At 45.0% G+C, this 21,389-nt stretch overlaps 1 protein-coding gene across 1 annotated transcript; it reads left to right on the top strand.

The window, feature by feature from the left end:
- Window positions 1-62: 62 nt before the first annotated feature.
- On the top strand, window positions 63-16,908 carry UBR7 (ubiquitin protein ligase E3 component n-recognin 7). Its single transcript, XM_060095700.1, has 11 exons — window positions 63-256; window positions 2,457-2,590; window positions 3,387-3,447; window positions 4,560-4,655; window positions 5,600-5,653; window positions 6,224-6,329; window positions 7,759-7,967; window positions 8,143-8,292; window positions 8,807-8,969; window positions 10,235-10,296; window positions 14,705-16,908. Exons 1-11 carry the CDS (start codon window positions 107-109, stop codon window positions 14,795-14,797), a joined length of 1,278 nt encoding a protein of 425 aa, XP_059951683.1. The 5' UTR covers window positions 63-106; the 3' UTR covers window positions 14,798-16,908.
- Window positions 16,909-21,389: the final 4,481 nt, after the last annotated feature.

Raw genomic sequence — 21,389 nt, 5'->3', positions numbered from 1 at the left:
GGGATTGGTGCCTGGCACTGAGGCCCCGCCTCCTCCGGCCCCGCCCCTCGCGGCCGCTTTTCCCGCCTCCGTCGGGGCCGAGAGGCGGTCTGGGTGACAGTTGAGAATGGCCGGAGCCGAGGAGCCCGCTGGGCGGCATTTGGAGCTGGAGCCCGTGGTATCGTTGGTCGACGTACTTGAGGAGGACGAGGAGCTGGAGAATGAGGCGTGCGCCGTCCTGGGCGGCAGCGACTCGGAGAAGTGCTCCTACTCGCAGGTGGGCGCGCGGCCCGGGCCTCGCCTCCCCCGGGCTCCCCTGAACCTTCTCTTCCCCGCTGGACTTACCCTCTTCCCGCCTGCCGCGGCCGGCACCCCCGTGGTGGTCCGGCGCCACTGTTCATAGTACGTTTCCCCATCGCAGGCCCTGTTGTCCTATTACCCTTAGTCTCCTGAGCCCCCTTCCTCAGCCTGTGTCCAGCAGGGCTCCCCTCCTTTCTCGGTCTTCCTCCGTCCGGCCCCCCACGATTCTCCAGGCTTTGGCCCTGGAGCGGCTGCTCTTTCCTTCCTTTTCCCGTCTCTTCTCGGTGCCTCAGCTGCTTTTCACGAAACCGTCCCCGTGACCTCTCACATCCAGACATCTTTGTCTCTACTTTTCGCATCCTCAGAGCATTTATTAGGCATCGAATGGGAGAGTCAAAACAGAGTGAAAGGAGAGCGTTCTGGATTTGAAAATCTCCCCGTGTGGGCTGGGCTCCTGGACAGCTGGTTCCTCTGCAATTTAGGTTGACAAGTGCTAGCTGGTTTCTTGGAGAGAAGAAGCAAATACCGCATCTGTCTGCAGTCTGCCCCCCAGGGGGATAGACCGGGACCCGAACAGCTGCCGGCACTGGCAGAGGAGGGGAGGGGAGGAGAGAAAGCATTTGGAAGATGTAGTGAACAAGGATTTGAGGGGGTGTGATGTCGTGTTTGGTGACTCATCCTATATTTCTAGGTACAAAAATGGAGAAAGGTGGGTAGAAGAAAACTAATAAGAGATGAGAATTGGTAGGAGGAAGAAGGTTACCTTCCAAGGGGGTGGAGTGGAACACTGAAGGATGGGGAGAGAGATTTGGGGTCATTATGTGGTGTGGACTGAGATCATAATACCAGTTGTCATCGTTGTCCAGTTGAGTTTACACTGCAAAGTGGTTACATTTTTGTAATACACCTTGTGTCAGATGTACTTAATGTTGTCTGGTATTTAAAAACCTTTGGTCACCACTGAAACAACTTTTTCTCTGCTTTCCTTTTTTTAAAAAGGCTGTATGTAAGTTACCTTTGAAATGTAGTTACCAGCACTTTCCACCATCCACCATTACTTGCAGATTTAAAGCTCATCTTTTTTTTTTTTTTTTTTTTTGCGGTACGCGGGCCTCTCACTGTTGTGGCCTCTCCCGCCGCGGAGCACAGGTTCCAGACGCGCAGGCTCAGCGGCCATGGCTCACGGGCCCAGCCGCTCCGCGGCATGTGGGATCCTCCCAGACCGGGGCACGAACCCGTATCCCCTGCATCGGCAGGCGGACTCTCAACCACTGCGCCACCAGGGAAGCCCGTAGTTAGGTTTTTGAAACGGACTTCCTTAACATTTTTTTTTTTTTGTAGTGAAATATGTGGAAAAGTGCACAAACCACATATAAGTCTTGAGAAAGCATAAACAAAAACACATGCAGGTACGTACGACCCAGATCAAGAAATAGAGCATTACCGGCATACCAGAAGCTTCCTTGTATCTTCCTTGTGTCTCCCCACTTCCCAGAAGAGGGTACTATCCATTATCAGGATTTGCTTGTTTTTCTTTCAAGTTTTTATTTGGAAACATTTTAAGTCTACAGATAAGTTGAAAGAATAATATTATGAACACCTGTGTACTTTCACATATATTCACTTTTTAACATTTTACATTTGTTTTTTCTTTTACCCCTTCATTGTAATAGACTTTCTTTTTTCTTTTTTCCTCAGCCACTTGAAAATAAGTTGCAGACCATGACATTACACCTCTAAATACTTCAGCATACATCTAAAAATCAAAGGGATTCATTTAATGCATTGGTTTTCTCTTTGGTGGAACCACAAGCATTTTCCAAAATTAAGTATGATTATTATTTACATAAACTTACACGCATTCTCCTACATTTTTATGTGTTGAAATGATTAAGCAGACCAGCTTATTCACAGCTGACTGAAAGTATTAAACTTCTTTCTATCACTTTAAGAAAAAATTATATGAAAACAAGCACTAGTGTATGAAACATGCAACAGTGTTTTGGTATTCTGTTGAATAAGCTAATTTATTAGCCTCAGTGTTTTTTACAGGAAAATCTTGACCACAGGTAATCTGATTTCAGTTATTTCTTAGATCATAGTATGGGCATTAGGTGACTCTGCCATGTTTCTTCAATTTTTTCTCTCTCTTTTTCCATTTTGGGGCTGTCTTTTAGGGCTCAGTAAAGAGACAAGCACTATATGCCTGTAGTACCTGCACCCCAGAGGGAGAAGAACCAGCAGGAATTTGCCTAGCTTGCAGTTATGAATGTCATGGAAGTCATAAACTTTTTGAGCTATACACAAAAAGGTAAAACGGTCAGAGACTGATGCTGAATGCTTTTCAAATATTTAGATTCTTTTCCAGCTGCACTTTTTTCTTAATCTTTTTTTTTTTTGCATTCAAAGTAGTTGTGCACTGGTAAAATGTAATGTGTTTTTATATAATATAATTGGAGAGAGCAGTTTTCCAGAGGGCCTTTTTTTAAAAATTAATTAATTAATTTTATTTATTTATTTTTGTCTGTGTTGGGTCTTTGTTGCTGCACGCAGGCTTTCTCTAGTTGTGGAGAGCAGGGGCTACTCTTTGTTGCGGTGCATGGGCTTCTTATTGCGGTAGCTTTTGCTGCAGAGCACAGGCTCTAGGAGTGTAGGCTTCAGTAGTTGTGGCAAGTGGGCTCAGTAGTTGTGGTGCACAGGCTTAGTTGCTCCACGGCATGTGGGATCTTCCTGGACCAGGGCTCGAACCCGTGTCCCCTGCATGGGCAGGCAGATTCTTAACCACTGCACCACCAGGGAAGTCCCCAGAGGGCCTTTTAAAATAAAATTATGGTGCAAACTCAACTACTCCTGCTGCTCTGCCATTATTTTATTAGTGTTTGTGTAATATAGATATTTGTCTTTATGCATGTTAATCTCTAGAATTATTAAATCTTTTATTGTTATGTGCTTGGAGAGATTCTGGATTGGATACATGAACAACAACCAAGGTCACTTTTTAGATCCTAGAAGCCCGTTGAAAGGGAGGAGGCTATGACATGAATTTAAAGAGTAAGTCATTAGATATAAAAGAAAAATTAAAATCGGCTCTTCCTCCTTTGTTTCAGAAATTTTCGTTGTGATTGTGGAAACAGCAAGTTTAAAAATTTGGAATGCAAATTATTTCCTGTAAGTAAGCACTGCAACTATTAATGCATGAAAAGTAGCTGAGATTGATATTTGTCCGAGTGGATAAAAACCAAGTATTTTCCAAAAAGGAAGTTCTTATGCTTATTCTTTGTAAATGGACAAATCAATATTAGACTATCCCATTTATTACTTTTTGGAAAACTAAGTAACCTTTTCAGAGCCTACAGTATAGATTGTAATTAATATGAAGGGTTTGTGGGGGAATGTTCTAAAGTGATTCAGGTTTAATTATGTTGATTGTGCCTATGCTTTAAGGGTTTTTTTTTTTTTTTTTTTTTTTTTGCGGTACGCGGGCCTCTCACTGTTGTAGCCTCTCCCGTTGCGGAGCACAGGCTCCGGATGCGCAGGCTCAGCGGCCATGGCTCATGGGCCCAGCCGCTTCACGGCATGTGGGATCTTCCCGGACCGGGGCACGAACCCTTGTCCCCTGCATCGGCAGGCGGACTCTCAACCACTGCACCACCAGGGAAGCCCTACTTTAAGGTTTTTAAAGCAAAGGGGATGACTTTAAAAACTGAATAAATAAAACTTGGTAATAATGAGTGGGTTATGTGCACTCAGAAGTTTTTCAGTGCTTTTTGGATAATAAAAACTATGCTTATACACCAACTTTCAATGAAATAACAGAAATGAAAGAGAAAATAAGGGACTTTACATTGTTCAATCATATTGCTAAAACTGTCATGCTTTTTCCCTCCTCAAAGATTATTTTTAGACAATTTCCTTGCCTGCTTTTTACCTCCTAGTAACCTGGGGTCCTTGGCTGTCACAGCTGGGCATTAGAAGTCTTTTGAAATTCTAGGCCAATGTCAGCTTACAGAGGTTGATAATTAATATTTATGATTCATTTTCCCCCAGTTGCTACAAAGAAGGCATAGAAAATAAATTTTATTTTTTCCCTGTATCCTGGAAAAAGTATCCCTTTAATAGGAATGAATTTTTTTCCTTTGTACTTTGAAAGTTAAAGACCAGCTTCTGGTGGTGGGGGGGAGATATTTAATGCACAAATTTATTGAATGCATACATTTCATGATGCATGAAATTATAGTTAAAGTTAGACCATATTAAATATTGAAATTAATATCTTTCAGGACAAAGCAAAGATAAACTGTGGCAATAAGTACAATGACAACTTTTTTGGATTGTACTGCATTTGCAAGAGACCTTATCCTGATCCTGAAGATGAGGTAAGAGATTGAGAGGTTAGCACCGGGACTGTGTCATCTCTAGCCTTCACTCCTCAGCCTTTTGTCATATTTGACCCTTTAGCTGTTCAGCAGGGATTTGGGGATTGTGAAAGGATTCTAGATTTATCCCTTCTTATGAATCTGGGCTGGAGCTACAACCAGAACAGACCCCAGCTATTCTCATTCTTACATCATGAGAATGAAATATCGGACAGGACTTTCTCAAGGCCAGAACTCTTTTCCTTCCTCCCCGCCTTTGCCTGCCTGTTTGCTCCATTCCCCTGAACACTTGCCAGAAAATGACCTTCAATTTCTTGCATCCCTACAAGGAAAGAAATAGGGTGTACAAACTGAATCCTCTTAAAAATTTCAATTAGACGTACACACAAAATTTAAAAAGAATTTTTCTTCTTCCTCACTCCTGTACCTTCTTACCTCCCAGAAACAACCACTGTTAACACTTTTTGGTATATGTATTTTTAAACCTTTTTCTGTGCACACATAAGTGGGTGACTGTGAGTTTTAATTTCTAGTTTCCTTTTATTTTCACAAAAGTGAAAATTCTGTGCAGTCACTTCTGCAACTTGCTGCAATTCACATTACCTCCCTGGGCCTGGGTTTATGTCTGAAGTGAGAATACATTACTTATTTATAAAGTTTTATGGGAATCATATATTAAGTAACTGATATGAAAGCCTTGATAATTGCTCACAAAGTGCTTATCTTAATGTAATCCTTCTGTAACACCAGTTCATGGAGAATGAACTTCTTTGGCCCCTTGAATTGCCATTTCTCCCTGTCCCCTTGACTTCTGGCATGTGGATAGCAGTTTTACAGAACTGGTAGAGAATTATTTAATATCTAATTCTAATGTGTGCCAGATTTACTTTGGTATCCCAGAATTCGCTGTAATCATTAACAAACAAATGGCTTTCCCATGTTAGATTCCAGATGAGATGATCCAGTGTGTAGTCTGTGAAGACTGGTTCCATGGAAGGGTAAGGAGAGCTTTTACCTTTTAAAGACATTGTCTTTACAAAAAGAGAAAAGATCTTGTCTTTTGGAATTTACTATATTTTACGTTATAATTACTCTTCTAAAAATATAGTAAAGATATGATCAGCATCCTAGTGCAATATATTTCTTTCTCCCGGCTGCGTTGGGTCTTCGTTGCTGCGCATGGGCTTTCTCTAGTTGCGGCGAGTGGGGGCTACTCTTTGTTGTGGTGCGCGGGCTTCTCATTGCAGTGGCTTCTCTTGTTGCGGAGCACAGGCTTTAGGCACTTGGGCTTCAGCAGTTGCGACGCTTCAGCAGTTGCGACGTGTGGGCTCAGTAGTTGTGGGGCGTGGGCTCTAGGGTGCGGCTCGGTGGTTATGGCGCACCGGCTTAGTTGCTCCACGGCATGTGGGATCTTCCCGGATCAGGGATTGAACCCGTGTCCCCTGCATTGTCAGGAGGATTCTTAACCACTGCGCCACCAGGGAAGTCCCGCAATATTTTATAAAATAATGGGCTTTTGGGACAACTTGGTGATCACAAGGAAAATGTTCGCTTTTCTGTGTTCGCAGCATCTTGGTGCCATTCCCCCTGAGAGTGGAGATTTCCAGGAGATGGTGTGCCAGGCTTGCATGAAACGCTGTTCTTTCTTGTGGGCTTATGCTGCACATTTGGCAGGTAAATGTCTCTGTGGAGTTGGTATTCCACCAACTTGTGCTGTATGTTCAGAACAATTTGTATGTTCAGTAGATAATTTTTATCAACTAGTTTTAACTGGACTCTGCGGAAAAAAGTATAAGACCTGTTCCTTCTCCACAAGGTGCTAATAGATAGATTGGGAGACTACCAAGAACAAATTTGTACTTAAATGGCGTGATGCAGAGTATGGATGAGACCAGAATTAGAGAAAATGGAGGAAGCAGTTTTGAACGGGGTTTTGAAAGATAAAGAGATAAACATTGTTCTTAAATGTAAGACATGCTATTGGTTGGGGAGGGGGTGGTGGTATAGTTTGTCATATAGTGCTTTTATTATACTCTAAGAAATTGACCCCAAACCACTAATCAGCAATGAATGTTCTTGAGGCATTAAATATTTTATTTTATTTGTAATGCTATACGTGTTAATTTATTTTTAAAGTGGCAGTTATCTGCTGCCCTGGCCTCACAATTTCTTGCCCTTCTCACCCTTAGGGAACACTTCACCATACAAACCACAAGCAGCATCAGACATTTTTGATTTGTCTCCACGTTCTTGAACGTGGTGTGCTTTCTTTCTGTTCATACCCTTTACAATTAACTCTCACTCTCTGCTGGACCTGAATTTATTTCGCCTTCATCAGGTTTTCTTAACCGCTTCCCTCTGCCCCTCCTTCATTTCCTTCCCTGTCAGCAGATGGCCTCATTTCCTACTAAACTGAAATGCCATCATGCAAACTGAGTTCCCTTATCATTTCTCTTCTCTCCTTCACAGTATTTCTGTCTCTACACGCGCCCTTTCTGATTTCCTTCTCTCGTAAAGAGAAGCTGTTGTTTCTTCTAAAACTGCCCTTCTACCTGTATTTGCAGTTAAATCTATTCCTGTTGCCTCTTGCTTCTTGAGGTGTCCCTCTGTCTTTAACATCTATAGTATTTTTTTTCCTCTTTTACATAGAAAGTGCTTAAGTAGTGATTGGTTTTTTTTTTTTTTTTTTTTTTTTTGCGGTACGCGGGGCTCTCACTGTTGTGGCCTCTCCCGTTGCGGAGCACAGGCTCCGGACGCGCAGGCTCAGCGGCCATGGCTCACTGGCCCAGCCGCTCTGCGACATGTGAGATCTTCCTGGACCGGGGCACGAACCCGTGTCCCCTGCATCGGCAGGCGGACTCTCAACCACTGCGCCACCAGGGAAGCCCGTGGTTGGTATTTTTAAATGATCTTCTCAGTTATTTGACTCTTTGGATTAGGCAGACATAACCTAAAAAAGTGTTATTTCCTTTCTTATTATTCCAGAGGTTAAGGTTCACTTTCTCCTTTTCTAGATTCTGAAGTATGTTTTAATCAGACTAAGTGATTTCATTGGCTAACTGGTCTGTGGATATATGTGTGTGTGTTTTCAATGAACCCACAGTAACCAAAGTAACTGCTGAAGATGATGGGTTGGTGCTGAATGTTGATGTGGTAGGTGACCAGGAAGTTATCCAACCTGAAAATGGAGCTCATCATGATGGTGCCCTCAAAAAGGATGTTCCAGAACATGGAAAGGCTGCTGAGAAGGGAGTTAAAGCAGAGCAGATGAACGAACCATGTACCAGCTCTAGTTCTGAAGCTGATCTCCAGGTAACATGAAATCTGAGCTATAAAAGAAATAAAACTTAAGCAAAATTAATTCTGTAATCTATATAGCTTTGGGTTTCAGTTGTACCCTTTGCCTAAAGAAATCCTTTGACAAAATCTAAACTATGAAAACTATGATAGTTTAAAAAACACACTTCAAAACTTAATTTAATTTCAGACAGCATTTAAGAATCAACATCTCAACACAGAATCACAGTCTGGCTGCAAACTTCAGGAGCTTAAAGCTAAGCAGTTTATAAAGAAAGACACCGCCACCTATTGGCCCCTGAACTGGCGTAGCAAGTTATGTACCTGCAAAGACTGTATGGTAAGTACCTGATCAAGTTCAATATTAGTATGTTTTGTGGACTGATGCCTAAAATAAGAGCACCTGAAAAGTATATTTATGAAACTGATATTAGAGTATAGAGAACTGAAAATTTTTTTATATTAAGCAAATTTATGAAATAGTATTTGCAGTCTGAATGCTTATGGGAGAAATTAAGAATTATGCAATACTTTTTATTTACTTAGCTTCATTTCAGTGGAAAATAGCTTATCTTTTTTATATCATAGAATTTCTTGGAAACACATATTACTTGAAAGTTACAGTAAGTCAGTGGTTTTTAAATAAAGATCTCTTAGATCATATAATATCTACTGGGAAGTTGGGAGGTTTCTAAAAGAGATTTGGGCAAAAAGAATAAAACGTTCAAGCAACTCGCTAAAAGGCTCAGGTTTTTCTGGATATTAATTAAATAAATTTTTAGTGATTCTCATGAGGTTGACTTTCTGAGAATGACATACAGTTCTAATGGGGAAACTGGTTTTATTTTTTAAAGAAAATGTATGGCGATCTAGATGTCCTGTTCCTGACAGATGAATGTGACACAGTTCTGGCTTATGAAAACAAAGGCAAGGTTGACCAGGCAGCTGATAGGAGAGACCCTCTAATGGACACCCTTAACAGCATGAACAGAGTCCAGCAAGTGGAACTTATTTGTGGTAAATATTGTTTGTGAAAGTTTATGAAGTTCATGGAGTTTCCTTCACTATTAAAAAAATTATGTATAAGGAGGACAACTAATAACCTATTTTAATTTAACACAAAGATGGTTTAAATTTGGAATTGTATAGTAGGCCTCACCTACACTTGCTTGATTGTAACGTTGCTGGGTATTTAGCCGCTATTTCCATTGAATTTGGGTTACATGCTAGAATAATTACATGCTTGAGAAATCGTAACATGCTATTTTGATTAAGGGTAGATGTATGAGTAAAGAATAAAAGGAAAGCAATTTCTTTTTCCATTCACTGAAATAATTTTCATTGAACATTACATGTCATCTTTCTGAGCAAAGCATGCCATCTTTTTGACAGTTCTTGAGGATGCTTCAGTGGTTCACAGGAAACCACTAGAGGGGAAACATTCCAAAACCCTTAATTACAGGCTTTTACATTTTGTCCCCCAGTATGCCCAACCTATTTTAGTGATTTCCATCCTAGCCATTTCTACTCAGATGCCACCACTTTTGTGCCCCTTTTTTGACATTGATTATTCCTGTCTTGTATTTGTAACTGTTTGATTAATTTCCTTTTGCCTTTATTGGAGTAAAAGCTTTCCAAGGATAGAGGCTGCATCTAAAACATTTTTGTAGCCCTCAAGGTGCCTTGTACATAATATAAATTGTTGAGTGAGTGCACGAGTTTTAAAACTTAATGTTTGACAAGTCCAAGATATTTCAAGCACTAGAATTCCAGAGAGATGGAAAACTTTAAAAAAAAGTTATTAGCTAATCTTTTTGGGAATGAGGATATCTCTGTTTTTTTGAGTTTTTTTTTTTTTTTTTTTTTTTTTTTTTTTTTTTGCGGTACGCGGGCCTCTCACTGCTGTGGCCTCTCCCATTGCGGAGCACAGGCTCCGGAGGCACAGGCTCAGCAGCCATGGCTCACGGGCCCAGCCGCTCCATGGCATGTGGGATCTTCTTGGACCGGGGCACGAACCCGTGTCCCCTGCATCGGCAGGCGGACTCTCAACCACTGCGCCACCAGAGAAGCCCCTTTTGAGGGTTTTTGAATGAAAAAGTGTCCCAGATGTCAAAATGGAGGAATTTGAGAGAAATGGAGAACAAGTTTCTATGCAGATTTCACTTAAAGAAAAATGTGGTTTAGACTAACATACTCAAATGTCAATGGTCGAGAAATATTTTGTTTCTAAATGCAAATGGCTTATCTAAAGTTTATGTCCTTTTTCTGTTGTTTTGATTTAGAATACAATGACTTGAAGACTGAACTTAAAGACTATCTCAAGAGATTTGCTGATGAAGGCACAGTAAGTTTAGTTAGAGTTTTAATCATAGCCTTGTATGTTTTGAATAAAGTATCTTTTTTTTATTGAAGTATAGTTGATTTACAGTATTATCTTAGTTTCAGGTGTATAACATAGTGATTCAACATGTTTATAGATTATACTCCATTTAAAGTTATTATAAAATATTGGCTACATTCCTTGTGCTGTACAATATATCCCTGTAGCTTATTTATTTTATACATAGTAGTTTATGCCACTTAATCCCCTACCCTTCACTTGCCCCTCCCCCTCCCTCTCTCCACTGGTAACCACTAGTTTGATCTTTATATCTGTGAGTCTGTTTTGTTATATTCATTTGTTTGTTTTATTTTTTAGACTCCACATATAAATGATAACATGTAATATTTGTCTTTCTCTATCTGACTTATTTCCCTAAACATAATAATACCCTCTAGGTCCATCCATGTTGTTGCAAATGGCAGAATTTCATTCTTTTTTATGGCTAATATTCCATTGTGTGTGTGTGTGTGTGTGTGTACCACATCTTCTTTAACCATTCTTTTGTTGATGGACACTTAGGTTGCTTCCATATCTTGGCTATTGTAAATGATGCTGCTGTGAACATTAGGGTGCACGTATCTTTTCGAATTAGTGTTTTCAGTTTCTTGGATACATACCCAGAAGTGGGATTGCTGGATCATATGGTAGTTCTAGTTTTAGGTTTTTGAGGAACCTCCATACTGTTTTCCATAGTTCATTTTCTTTGATGAAAAAGATGACTGAGAGCTTAATGCAGGCAGAGGAAAGGGAGATCAATAGTAGTGAAACACCAGTGGACTAGCCACATCAGGATTCCTTCCCAACCCTCCGGATGAGGGGCGGAGCAGTCTTGCATGATCTGGAGAGAATCGTTGTAGCTTAGGAGAGGGCCATTGGATCAGCCATACTGATTCTCCCAGTCCTGACCTTCAAGCAGGGATTTTTGGAGAAAGAAGGAAAAATGACCAGGCAGGAAAAAATGAAAGCCAGACCGCTTTTCTGTGATTTTTGAGTTCTAGTTTAAAATGAAAGAACTTTATATTGGGGGGCTAAAACATTTATCTTGCTGGTTAGGACAGTCTACATGCTTTTAAGGGTGACACTAACTCTATAATGTATAATTTTTTTTTTTTTTGGCCACGTGGCACGTGAGATCTTAGTTCCCCGAGCAGGTATGAGCCCATGCCCCCTGCAGGGGAAGCAAGGAGTCCTAACCACTGGACTGCCAGGGAATTCCCATGTAATCTTTTAAAATAGTTTTCCAGGGACATCCCTGCTGGTCCAGTGGTTAAGACAATGCACTTCCACTGCAGGGGGCGTGGGTTCGATCCCTGGTCAGGGAACTAAGATCCCACATGTCACGGGGTGCAGCCAAAAAATAAATAAATAAATAAATAAATAAATAAATAAATAAATTGGTAAAATAGTTTTCCAGATGAATTTACAAATACCTCCTAGCCCTCTACTACTCATACATTTATGATGGATTTTTTTTTCTAAAATACTTTTCTATCTTCCAGAGGCAGATATAAAGCAAAACTTTTCTTTTCATGGCCTACAGTTGTCCTTCTGGACAGAAAATGTTTTGCTCTGCTATAGCTAGACAGACAAATGAAGTCAGACGGGGGTCTGACAGATACTCGGGACGTGCCCGGAAACTTGTTTTCTTGGAAGAAGTCTCTGCAACCGAGTGCTTTCTCATAAATGTGGGAAGAACTTGTAGCTGCCTGGATATCTGGCAATGCTGCCTTTCTGCAAAATGAATTGTGAAGTCCAAAGTTAAAGAGACTTGCTAAATGGTTTTCTCGTTTTTAGAGAATGTTCCTCAGTGTCACTGGGGACGGACGTCTTCCTGCTTCCCAGCAGCTCTTGACAGTTATTCTCGTTTCTCTTGCAAAGGCTGTCCTCTGCTTAATGCAACCTCAGGCTTCTCTCTCACTGGAACTAAGAGGGTCCATGGGTGTAACTGTTTTTGGGTTTTGTTGGGGGTTTTTTTGATAAATTTATTTATTTATTTTTGGCTGCATTGGGTCCTCGTTGCTGCATGTGGGCCTCTCATTGTGGTGGCTTCTCCTGGTGCAGAGCACGGGCTCTAGGCACGTGGGCTTCAGTAGCTGTGGCACATGGGCTCAGTAGTTGTGGCTCCTGGGCTCCAGAGTGCAGGCTCAGTAGTTGTGGCGCACGGGCTCAGTTGCTCCACGGCATGTGGGATCCTCCCGGACCAGGGATCGAACCTGTGTCCCCTGCATCGGCAGGCGGACTGTCAACCACTGCACCACCAGGGAAGCCCCGGGTGTAACTCTTAACCTCCGCACTGTTGGTGGACGTTCAGGGTCTTTCCGTTGTGTCAGAGCACATGCTCTTGCCTCTGCTTCTGTGTAGTTTGTGGTTGCTGTGCTCTTTATTGATTTTATTACACACACACTTAAATTCACATAAAAGAAAAAAAGTAGGTATATTGTCTTTTTCCATTCACAATTGGAACAGTTTTATCCAGAGTCTTCACATGTGTCCTCAGTGTATGGATCTTTGTGAAAGCTAGAGCCATTCTTTATGAGTCTGAGATAATCTGATGTGACAATTTAAAAGGACAGAAAAATATTTTTTATCGTTTGTTTTCGACATTACTAACTAGATCTTTACAGACACCTTAAGTTGTCTTAAAGCTTGTCTGCTTTGGTTGTATTTGGCTATAGAAGAGAATTCTAATAAGGTCTGGGTGTTGTCAAATGATGGACTGCCCTTTAATGTTTGTGTCTGACTAAAAAATAATAATAACACTTAGACACTACACATTTTCTAGGACAAACCAATAAAATGATTCATTATTGGACCCAGGTATTTATTCTTTAACATTTCTACTCTGCATATTGGCTGTGACCATTTGAGGATGCCTAGAAACTAAAGATTACACACTCTAATTTGTGTAATTTGTGGGCTTTTAGGTCTCCTCCTACTATTTCCTTGCCAGAGAAATGTCCTTGTGTTGCCTTTCAGCGTTTAATGTCTGTGATCCGAGCTGGGGGCAGATCCTTCACATTGGAACTCCCCAGTGTCCTATTTATTAGCATTTATAAGTGTGCATTCCCAAGCCCAGTGTCTTAGAGCTCTGAGCTGTGGTTGCCTCAAGAGTGCGTTAGCATCTCGATCTTGAGTCTGTGAGGGGTTCTAATTCCTCACAGGTTGACCCCCAGCTGACTCTTGGTGCCTGTGAGACTGGTGTGTCAGCTGCCAGTCTGGTGTGGAGTTCTTTCATTTCGAGGAGTTGTCAGATCATGTCTTGCCCCAGTGAGTTATTCAGGTTGCCTGTGCCATTTGGGGATGTCGCGCTCTTACCCCTGGGGAGTGGAGAGGGAGGTTTTCGCTTTACCCACAAGTATTTGTCCTCTTTCTTCTCTCTCTCTCTCTCTCTCCCTCTTGCTCACTGTATTCCAGCGCTTTCTTTTTCTTTTTCTCTTTCCCTCCCTCTCCCCGCCCCACCCTTACTCCTTTATAATAATAAGAATGTGTTACCTTTGTAATTAAAAACCATGTTAACAAACCTGTCAGTTGCAGCACAGACTCACTCTTGGGGTGAGCAGGGACTCCTTCTGGTTAGGCCTGGTTTACTTTTTTTCTATATTTCCCCTTGTTTTCTTATTTTTGATATTTTTTTTTGCTAATAGAAACACTTTTATCTGATGTTCTAGTCCTTTTTCCAATAAAATACAAGATAAATTTCTCATTTTTATTGCATAACATGGATATTCCATTTACTAGGAGTACTGCTTCCATAGTTTTTGCCAATTATTTTTCTATTTATATAGCAAACATCTTTAATTTTGGACTCTTGAAGAGGGAAGAGTTTGGGGGTTCCTTTTTTTTCAGTAAAGGAGAGAGCACAAATCTCAAGAAAGCAGATTTTGTTTGCTGTGGGTGCTTCTGCAGAACCGAAGGACGTTCCCAAGACAGCTGTGTCATGAGGCGGAGCAGTGACCTCAGGAGACCATTAGTCCCCTCAGTCTTCGTCCTGGCTCTGCTACTTTTCTTTTCAGCTGATACTCATTGAGAACTTACTCTGTGCTGGGCAGTGTTTTACAGGCCTGACATCTCATCTGCTCTTCAAACGGCCCTGTTAGATGGGTGCTGCTTTCATCTCATTTTAATGAGGAAACCAAGGGCGGTGGTGGAACCCACGCTCCGTACCAGTGTGCTGCCTGCTTACCGCGTGACTCTGACTGGCCAGTCTCTGAGCCAGGATGAGCTTGTCTGTGCAGGGGAGATAGGATAATTAATTACACATTAAAACAATCCTTATCAGCAGTATTGTTGGACTCGATTGTGAATGTTACAAACCAGTTAGTGCTGTTCTGTGATGCTCCCTTTCCTAACTTTCCCTCTCCCTCGACAGGTGGTTAAGAGAGAGGACATCCAGCAGTTCTTTGAAGAATTTCAGTCAAAAAAGAGAAGAAGAGTGGATGGGATGCAGTATTACTGCAGCTAGACTGGAACATGGCGCCTTCTCATCCAGCCAGTGAGGACGCCCCTTACTGTTCCAGGAATAAAAGAGGCATAGTTCACGGTTGGTCCTCGTTCTGTGCCCCCTGGAGCGGCCTCCTCCTGCTGATTTCACAACCAGCATTCTTTCTGACTCAGCTAAATGCAGCTCATTCCACAGACTTGAGCCCCACCACGCCAGTCCAGCCAGGGTCATGTGCTCCTGAGTTTCAAGACGTTTGATTTGGTTTTGAGAAAGTCAACTAGTTTTGTTCCCCCTTATGATTTGCTCTTTAACTCCCGAGCGTGTCTGCCCTCTCACAGAGCCGCTGTCTCCCAGGACCTGCTCTGTCAAGTTCTCTTCCTGTCAGCTCCACCCTCCGTAGATCCCCCCACCCCTACGGTCGTGGTGCCTTGGGCCAAAGCTTCCTCAAGCCTGTTCTGCCCCTTCTCCCACATCGCTGTTTTCTGAGGTTTGGTCACAGCTTAGAAGGGATCTCAGAGCTTGCTTCCTCCAGGCCAAACCTCCGGAGTAGCCAGGACTGACGGTTTTCTGGCCTAGATGTTTCTCACAGGCAAGGAGATTGGCTGATGGCAGGATTGAGGAAGCCCACCGTTGTTACAAATTTTACTAATAAATTTAAAGTGAGAATTTCATTCACACATCTGCTGGCACCAGATGATTAGAATGTCAGTACTGTAGTGCTCACAGGGCTTCCTGGAGAAAATCTGCCATTATACTGGTCCCTCTCTGCTGCCTAGAAAATAGACCGGGTACTACCCTGTGAGATCTTGGTGGTTTACAAAGTCCTCTGGGTTTCTTTATATTATCAGGGATAGTCATAAGCCTAGATTATAAACAGACCTATTTTGATGTTGTTCTGTTAAGAAAATGGTATTAGAACCCCCAATAAATTATTATTTTTCCCCTTAAATCTGTGCTGAAGAGAAAAGCTACTGGCTTAGCTTACTTGTGGCGAGCAGGGCAGTGAGTGCTCTGGTTTTGGGAGACTGTGTGGAAGAGACGCCAAGCAAGGCCCTAGGCTGTGCATATGATGAGCTTCGTGTATATAAACGTTACTGTCCAGAGCTGCGTCCCTAGTGACTGAGATCTTCTGAAGAACCTCATGGGATGTTGTATAAAGCCCCATATTTGAGGGGATGTCCTTTCAGTTGGTTTGAAGTCTCTTTAAAGCCCCTCAGTCTATGTGGAAAACCCACTCTGATAAACAAAGAGCCCTCAGCTGCTCTCCCGCTCTGGAGGAGCGTGGTCTTTCCTGACAGTAGACGACACACTTGGAGGTGTGAGGCTATACGCGTTTGAGGCTTTGGGGGCCACAAGTGTAAATTAATATTTGTTGTGTGTCCAGCAGTCACAAGTACCCACCGACCCCTGGATAAGGTGGGCTAGACCTACAGAAAGTCAAGGACTTAAAGAAATAGTACAACTCGTTTTCCTGCAGCAAACCTCCTAATTATATATCCTCATGAAGAGTGACGTGTGGAGCTGGAAGGCCCTGTGGCCACAGGAGATGCCTGTGTGCTCTGAGCTGGCCTTGTAGAAAGGGTGGAAAGGCTAGGGTGAGAGCTCACGGCATCTTCAAGACGGTTTACATCCCCAGCTTGGGAACTCTGTCCCAAGTCTGAGGATTTTTGAACCCCTCTGCAAGGTGGTACTAGTTGTGTACCGTTGTGGCCTGAAAGTTTATATCTTCTCAGACATTTGATTTAACTATCAGAAAGTTCCTTCCTTCCTTATGACAGGTCAGGACCCAGTCTTGGAGGTGATGCATTGCTGTGCAGCACAACACAAATCACCCAGTGGTGAAGGGCTTGTTTTTGGAAAGGTACTGTTCCTTTTACATTAACCAGAAAACCTCTTTTTTTTACCTATTGTTAACAACTAGTTTTCTTATTGACTGTATTGGACCGTCTCTTCTTGTAGAGACTGATTTTGGCCAACATGTGGCAGTTGATATTAATGCATGTTTTATGCAAAACAAGAATATGATATTAGTTACTTTTAAGGAATTCTGGCATTGTATGTGCATTTTTGTAGAATTGTTACTGGACTTATAATTACGTACTTAACTCTAATCAGGTTTCTGTAAAATTTAAATAAACCAATTCAGAATAGTGGTTTTTCCGATTGTTTTTAGTCACTTTTAAATGTACCCAGCCTCCCTTTGCAGGCTGTAAGAAAATGGGTCCACTCCGGCAGCTCTGCCTGCCCTGGGGCCCTGCTCCAGCAGAGGGGATGGTTCCTGTCTCTGCAGCTGTTTTATCCGATTCCGCCTGATCTCAGGTCCCGCCAGCAGAGCTCCTTCACTCCCCTCCCCACCCCCACTTTACGACACTTCTGAGGAGGGAGGGCCCATGATTCCCTCTGGGGCCTAGATGAACAGAGAACAAAGAAATGGGTGGTCATGACCTATCGCAACGTGTTCAGGTCCTGCTGTGTGCAGGGGAGAGGGCTGGGAGCCCACAGGCCAAGGAAGAGATGAGGTCCACCTCCATGGTAGCCATTGTTTCAAAAGTAAATGTGAGAACAAACCAAGAAGCCAGTGTAGAGGCCCATCTTTGGCCTCCCCACAGCTCTTGCTTCCTTGGAAATGATTCACACTTGAGGTCATCACCTGTGGTGAGTTAAGTGAATGAAGAGCTCTCTGTAGGCCTGGAGCTGCCCTCGTCTCTGAACGCGCAGGATTATATAACCATCGATGGCAGGAAAACAGCAGTTCTCCCAGCTCCCCCAGAGGACCCTAGTGGACTGGAAGAAGATGGAAAGAGCAGTCCCAGTGATAATCGGACCTTGGCAGTGACGTAGTGAAGCTCCCATGGAGGGTGAGTGTGTTCTGGGGAATGTGGGGAGCACAGGAAGCCAACCCAGCAGAGCTCCCAGCAACCAGTGAGGCTGCCTCCCAGTCAGCTCACCTGGAAGCGGCTGCCAGGCACAAGCTTTGGCCTGAGGGGCAGCCGGCATTTGGCACGGGGCCAAAGCCATACTCTCCCTCACTTGTGCCCCGAACCACTGGGCACTAGACAGGTTGTGTTCCATACCTAGTCACAGGATCCCTAGGTTGGAAGGGATCTGAGAAGTCACCCAGCCTCACCTCTTGGGACGGGGTCCCTCCCTCGCGGGTGAGCCTCACAGGGGACCAGTGCTGGTCTTGGTGCTGGTGTTCTCCAGCCCCTGCTTAGCTTTGCCTCAACCGCCCCACCTGGAGACTCCCATCCCCCTGGAGCTGGTTGGGTTTCTCCTCAGCCATCTACCCTCCTGTGTGGAGCCTGTGGCTTGTGCTACTCTGTTTCTCCCACTCACGTCCCCGACTCCTGGCTTCCCTCTCTTGCCTCTGCCTCAGGCCTTAAGGCTCCTGGATGCAGCTGACCCGTAGTTAAATGAGCCAAATTGAAAAGTTCTACAGCGGTATTGGGTTCTCCAGAGAAACAGAACCAATAGCAGATATATACACCCATCTCTCTCTCTCTCTCTCTCTCTCTCTCTCTCTGTGTGTGTGTCTCTCTGTATATATCTATAAAACAAGGAATTGATTCACATGACTGTGGAGGCTGAGAAGTCCCATGATCTACTGTCTGCAAGCTGGAGACCCAGGAAAGACAGTGGGGTAGTTCCAGTCCCAGCCCGAAGGTCCAAGAACCAGGGGAGCTGATGATGTAAGTACGTGTCAGTCCTAGTGCCAGAGGAGACCAGTGTCCGAGCTCAGATGGGCAGAGAGTAAATTCTCCCTCCGCTTTTTTTTTTTTTTAAAGAAGATGTTGGGGGTAGGAGTTTATTAATTAATTTATTTATTTTTGCTGTGTTGGGTCTTCGTTTCTATGCGAGGGCTTTCTCTGGTTGTGGGAAGCGGGGGCCACTCTTCATCGCGGTGCGCGGGCCTCACTATCACGGCCTCTCTTGTTGTGGACCAGAAGCTCCAGACGCGCAGGCTCAGTAGTTGTGGCTCACAGGCCTAGTTGCTCCGCGGCATGTGGGATCCTCCCAGACCAGGGCTCAAACCCGTGTCCCCTGCATTAGCAGGCAGATTCTCAACCACTGTGCCACCAGGGAAGCCCTCCCTCCGCTTTTTTGTTCTATTCAGGCCCTCAGTGGACTGAATGATGCCCACCACACTGGGAGGCTTATCTGCTTTACTCAGACTGCAGGTACAAGTGCTAATCTAACTCAGAAACGCTCTCCTAGACACACCAGGATAACGTTTAGCCAAATGTCTGGGCACCCCACGGCCCAGTCAAATTGACACAGAAAATCAGCCATCACAACAAGCGACCCGTTTGTCTCATTCCACCCTGAGCAGCACCTGTGGAGTGAGAGAGGCCGCCTGCGGTCTGGAGTCGCGGCCTGTGCCCCGGCTGTTACGTTCTCTGGGCCCCAGGTGCCGCTCAGGCCGTTCCCGTTGTAAGAGGCCCCCTGAGACCACGCTGGGGTCACAGCACCCCGGCCGCGAGGGAAGGGGCTCTCCGCTCCCTCAGGCTTGGGGCTGTGAATAAAATGGGGCAGCAGCTGAGGAGAGAGAAGCTGCTGAGAATGACAGACGTACCTTCCTCATCAGTTTCTTCACGAAACTGTGGAGCCAGCCACTGATTACATTCTCAGGTTCTGTTCTCGGTGCATCGGCAGGTCAGCTGCTGTGACCGAGGCCTCCGCTCTCTCCTCCCCTCCCCTCCACGACCTCTTCATTATGGATGGAGAGACACTGCCATGTGGCTAATATTCAGATCGTTACTTCACTTCGTAACAACACTTAGCCCTGTTAGTGATGACATATTCGTGAGTTTATTTGCTTAGTATCTGTCCTCCCCACTAAACGGTTAATTCCACGAGGTCAGGGACTGTCCTTCCAGCTCATGGTTAAAGGGCTGGAACCTGAGGGCCGCCTGCCCCGCTGTCAGGTCACTGCGCAGCTGCGGGCTGCACGCGTTTGTGCGCCTGATCTCATTCACCCACCCACAGCAGCCTGAAGAGTGATTGTCCGTCCCCATTTTACAGATGTGAAAACTGAGGCTCTGAGAAACTGGGGGTCCATAGCTTGCCAGGGGTGACTCCCAGCTCATTTCATTCCACAGCCTGGCCTCATTCAAGTGGGGCACCAGGAACAGTTAAGAATCTTGGAGCAGGGACTATCCTGGCAGTCCAGTGGTTAAGACTCCACACTTTCACTGCAGGGCGCACAGATTCGATCCCTGGTCGGGGAACGAAGATCCTGCATGCTGTGTGGCATGGCCAAAAACATTCTTGGAGCAGAAATTTTGGAAGATGCCAATAGCTTTTGCATAAATCACAGGATGTCGTATTTTGCCCTGGGATAGGAGGGACATTGACTCTTTTCTGAGTTTTGTTTTGGTAAATTCACTTATACTTACATGACAGAATTGGACTGTCTTCCAGAATCTAAACCACTACAGGGAGGGTTTCCTAAGCCTTCCAAGAAACACGACCCCAGTGCAGCGTCCCCAGGCGAGAGGCTGGGAACGGATGGTGACCCCAGAGGAGAGTGTGGTGCCCTCGCCCACAAGAAGTATCACAGAAGAGAGGACGAGGTGGCAGCCTATTTTGCCCACGAGGTCCAGGAGTGAGGAGTGAGCTGGAGGGTGGCCCCCATGAGAGAAGGCGAGGGTGGAAAGTGGCCGGGAGCTGGGTGAGGGCCGACTCAGCTGGCCTGGGCACTGAGGCCGGGAGCCTGGGCGCCATGGGGACCATGGGGACTGTGGCTGTACAACTGTCTTCAGTTGTCCCCCAAAGCTGGGTCCAGACCCAGGAGATGGACATGTCCTTTGTTTATGGGTTGAGTTTGGCCAGAAAATTGGTGGGAAGGTGAGCAAATTGAGGAGGCCGACACCTAGGGACATTGGGCTGTCCTTGAGAGGGGAGCAAGGAGGCCAGAGGTCAGAGGTTCCAGAGGAAGACAGGAGGGGCATCTGGGACATGGTGGCCTGGGAGCAGGAAGTGAGCTAAGGTTTCAAAGGTGGAGCCCTTCTGGGGACAAGGGGAAAGGTCACAGAGTAGGGGGGAGGGGAATAGAAGAGCAGGTAACTGGAGATGGTCCCCAGTGCTACCCAGGTTGATGGCTGGGCCTGGAACAAGAGGACAACAGCGAGGCTGCGACAAGGCCTCGGGGTATGAAACGAGTGACAGGGTGACGGTCACGAGCTGAGAGTGGGACAGCCAGACAGCAGGGGCTGCAGAGGTGCTAGGGGTGTTATGGGGGTGCCGCCACACACTGCCTATCCTGACCCTCAAGCGTGGAAAGCGCGAGACGCCAGTTCTCGGGAGAGGCCTGCAGGGCGGGAGGAGGGCTGGGCCTCAGCTAAGGCAAGAGGCAGGAGAGGAGAGAGTGGGAAGGTGGGGGAAGCATGCAGGGAAGGTGGGCCACGCGGATGGGGTTGGGGGACGGCCTGGGAATCCAGGGGGCTGGATCAGGGGAGGAATCCAGGGGGCTGTGCAAGCGACCTGGGAGAGCGGGAACAGCAGGTCCAGGGGCACGACGGGCCCCATCGCTGCAAAGGGCACAGTCCTGGAAGCCCCGGGGGGATGCTGGGAAATCAGGGCACTCGGGCCTCTCAGGGCCACCCACACCTGG

This window comes from Mesoplodon densirostris, chromosome 4 (genome assembly GCF_025265405.1).
Source record: "Mesoplodon densirostris isolate mMesDen1 chromosome 4, mMesDen1 primary haplotype, whole genome shotgun sequence".
NCBI classification, from domain to species: Eukaryota; Metazoa; Chordata; class Mammalia; order Artiodactyla; family Ziphiidae; genus Mesoplodon; species Mesoplodon densirostris.
This window is presented reverse-complemented; position numbering and strand designations above follow the sequence as displayed.

What these genes read in the sequence shown, in the direction of transcription:
- UBR7 (XM_060095700.1), top strand. Translation starts at nt 107, where the DNA reads ATGGCCGGAGCCGAGGAGCCCGCTGGGCGGCATTTGGAGCTGGAGCCC. An exon ending in ATCCTGATCCTGAAGATGAG is followed by an intron (nt 4,656 to 5,599) that starts GTAAGAGATTGA and finishes TTCCCATGTTAG; the next exon opens with ATTCCAGATGAGATGATCCA. An exon ending in AAGACTGGTTCCATGGAAGG is followed by an intron (nt 5,654 to 6,223) that starts GTAAGGAGAGCT and finishes CTGTGTTCGCAG; the next exon opens with CATCTTGGTGCCATTCCCCC.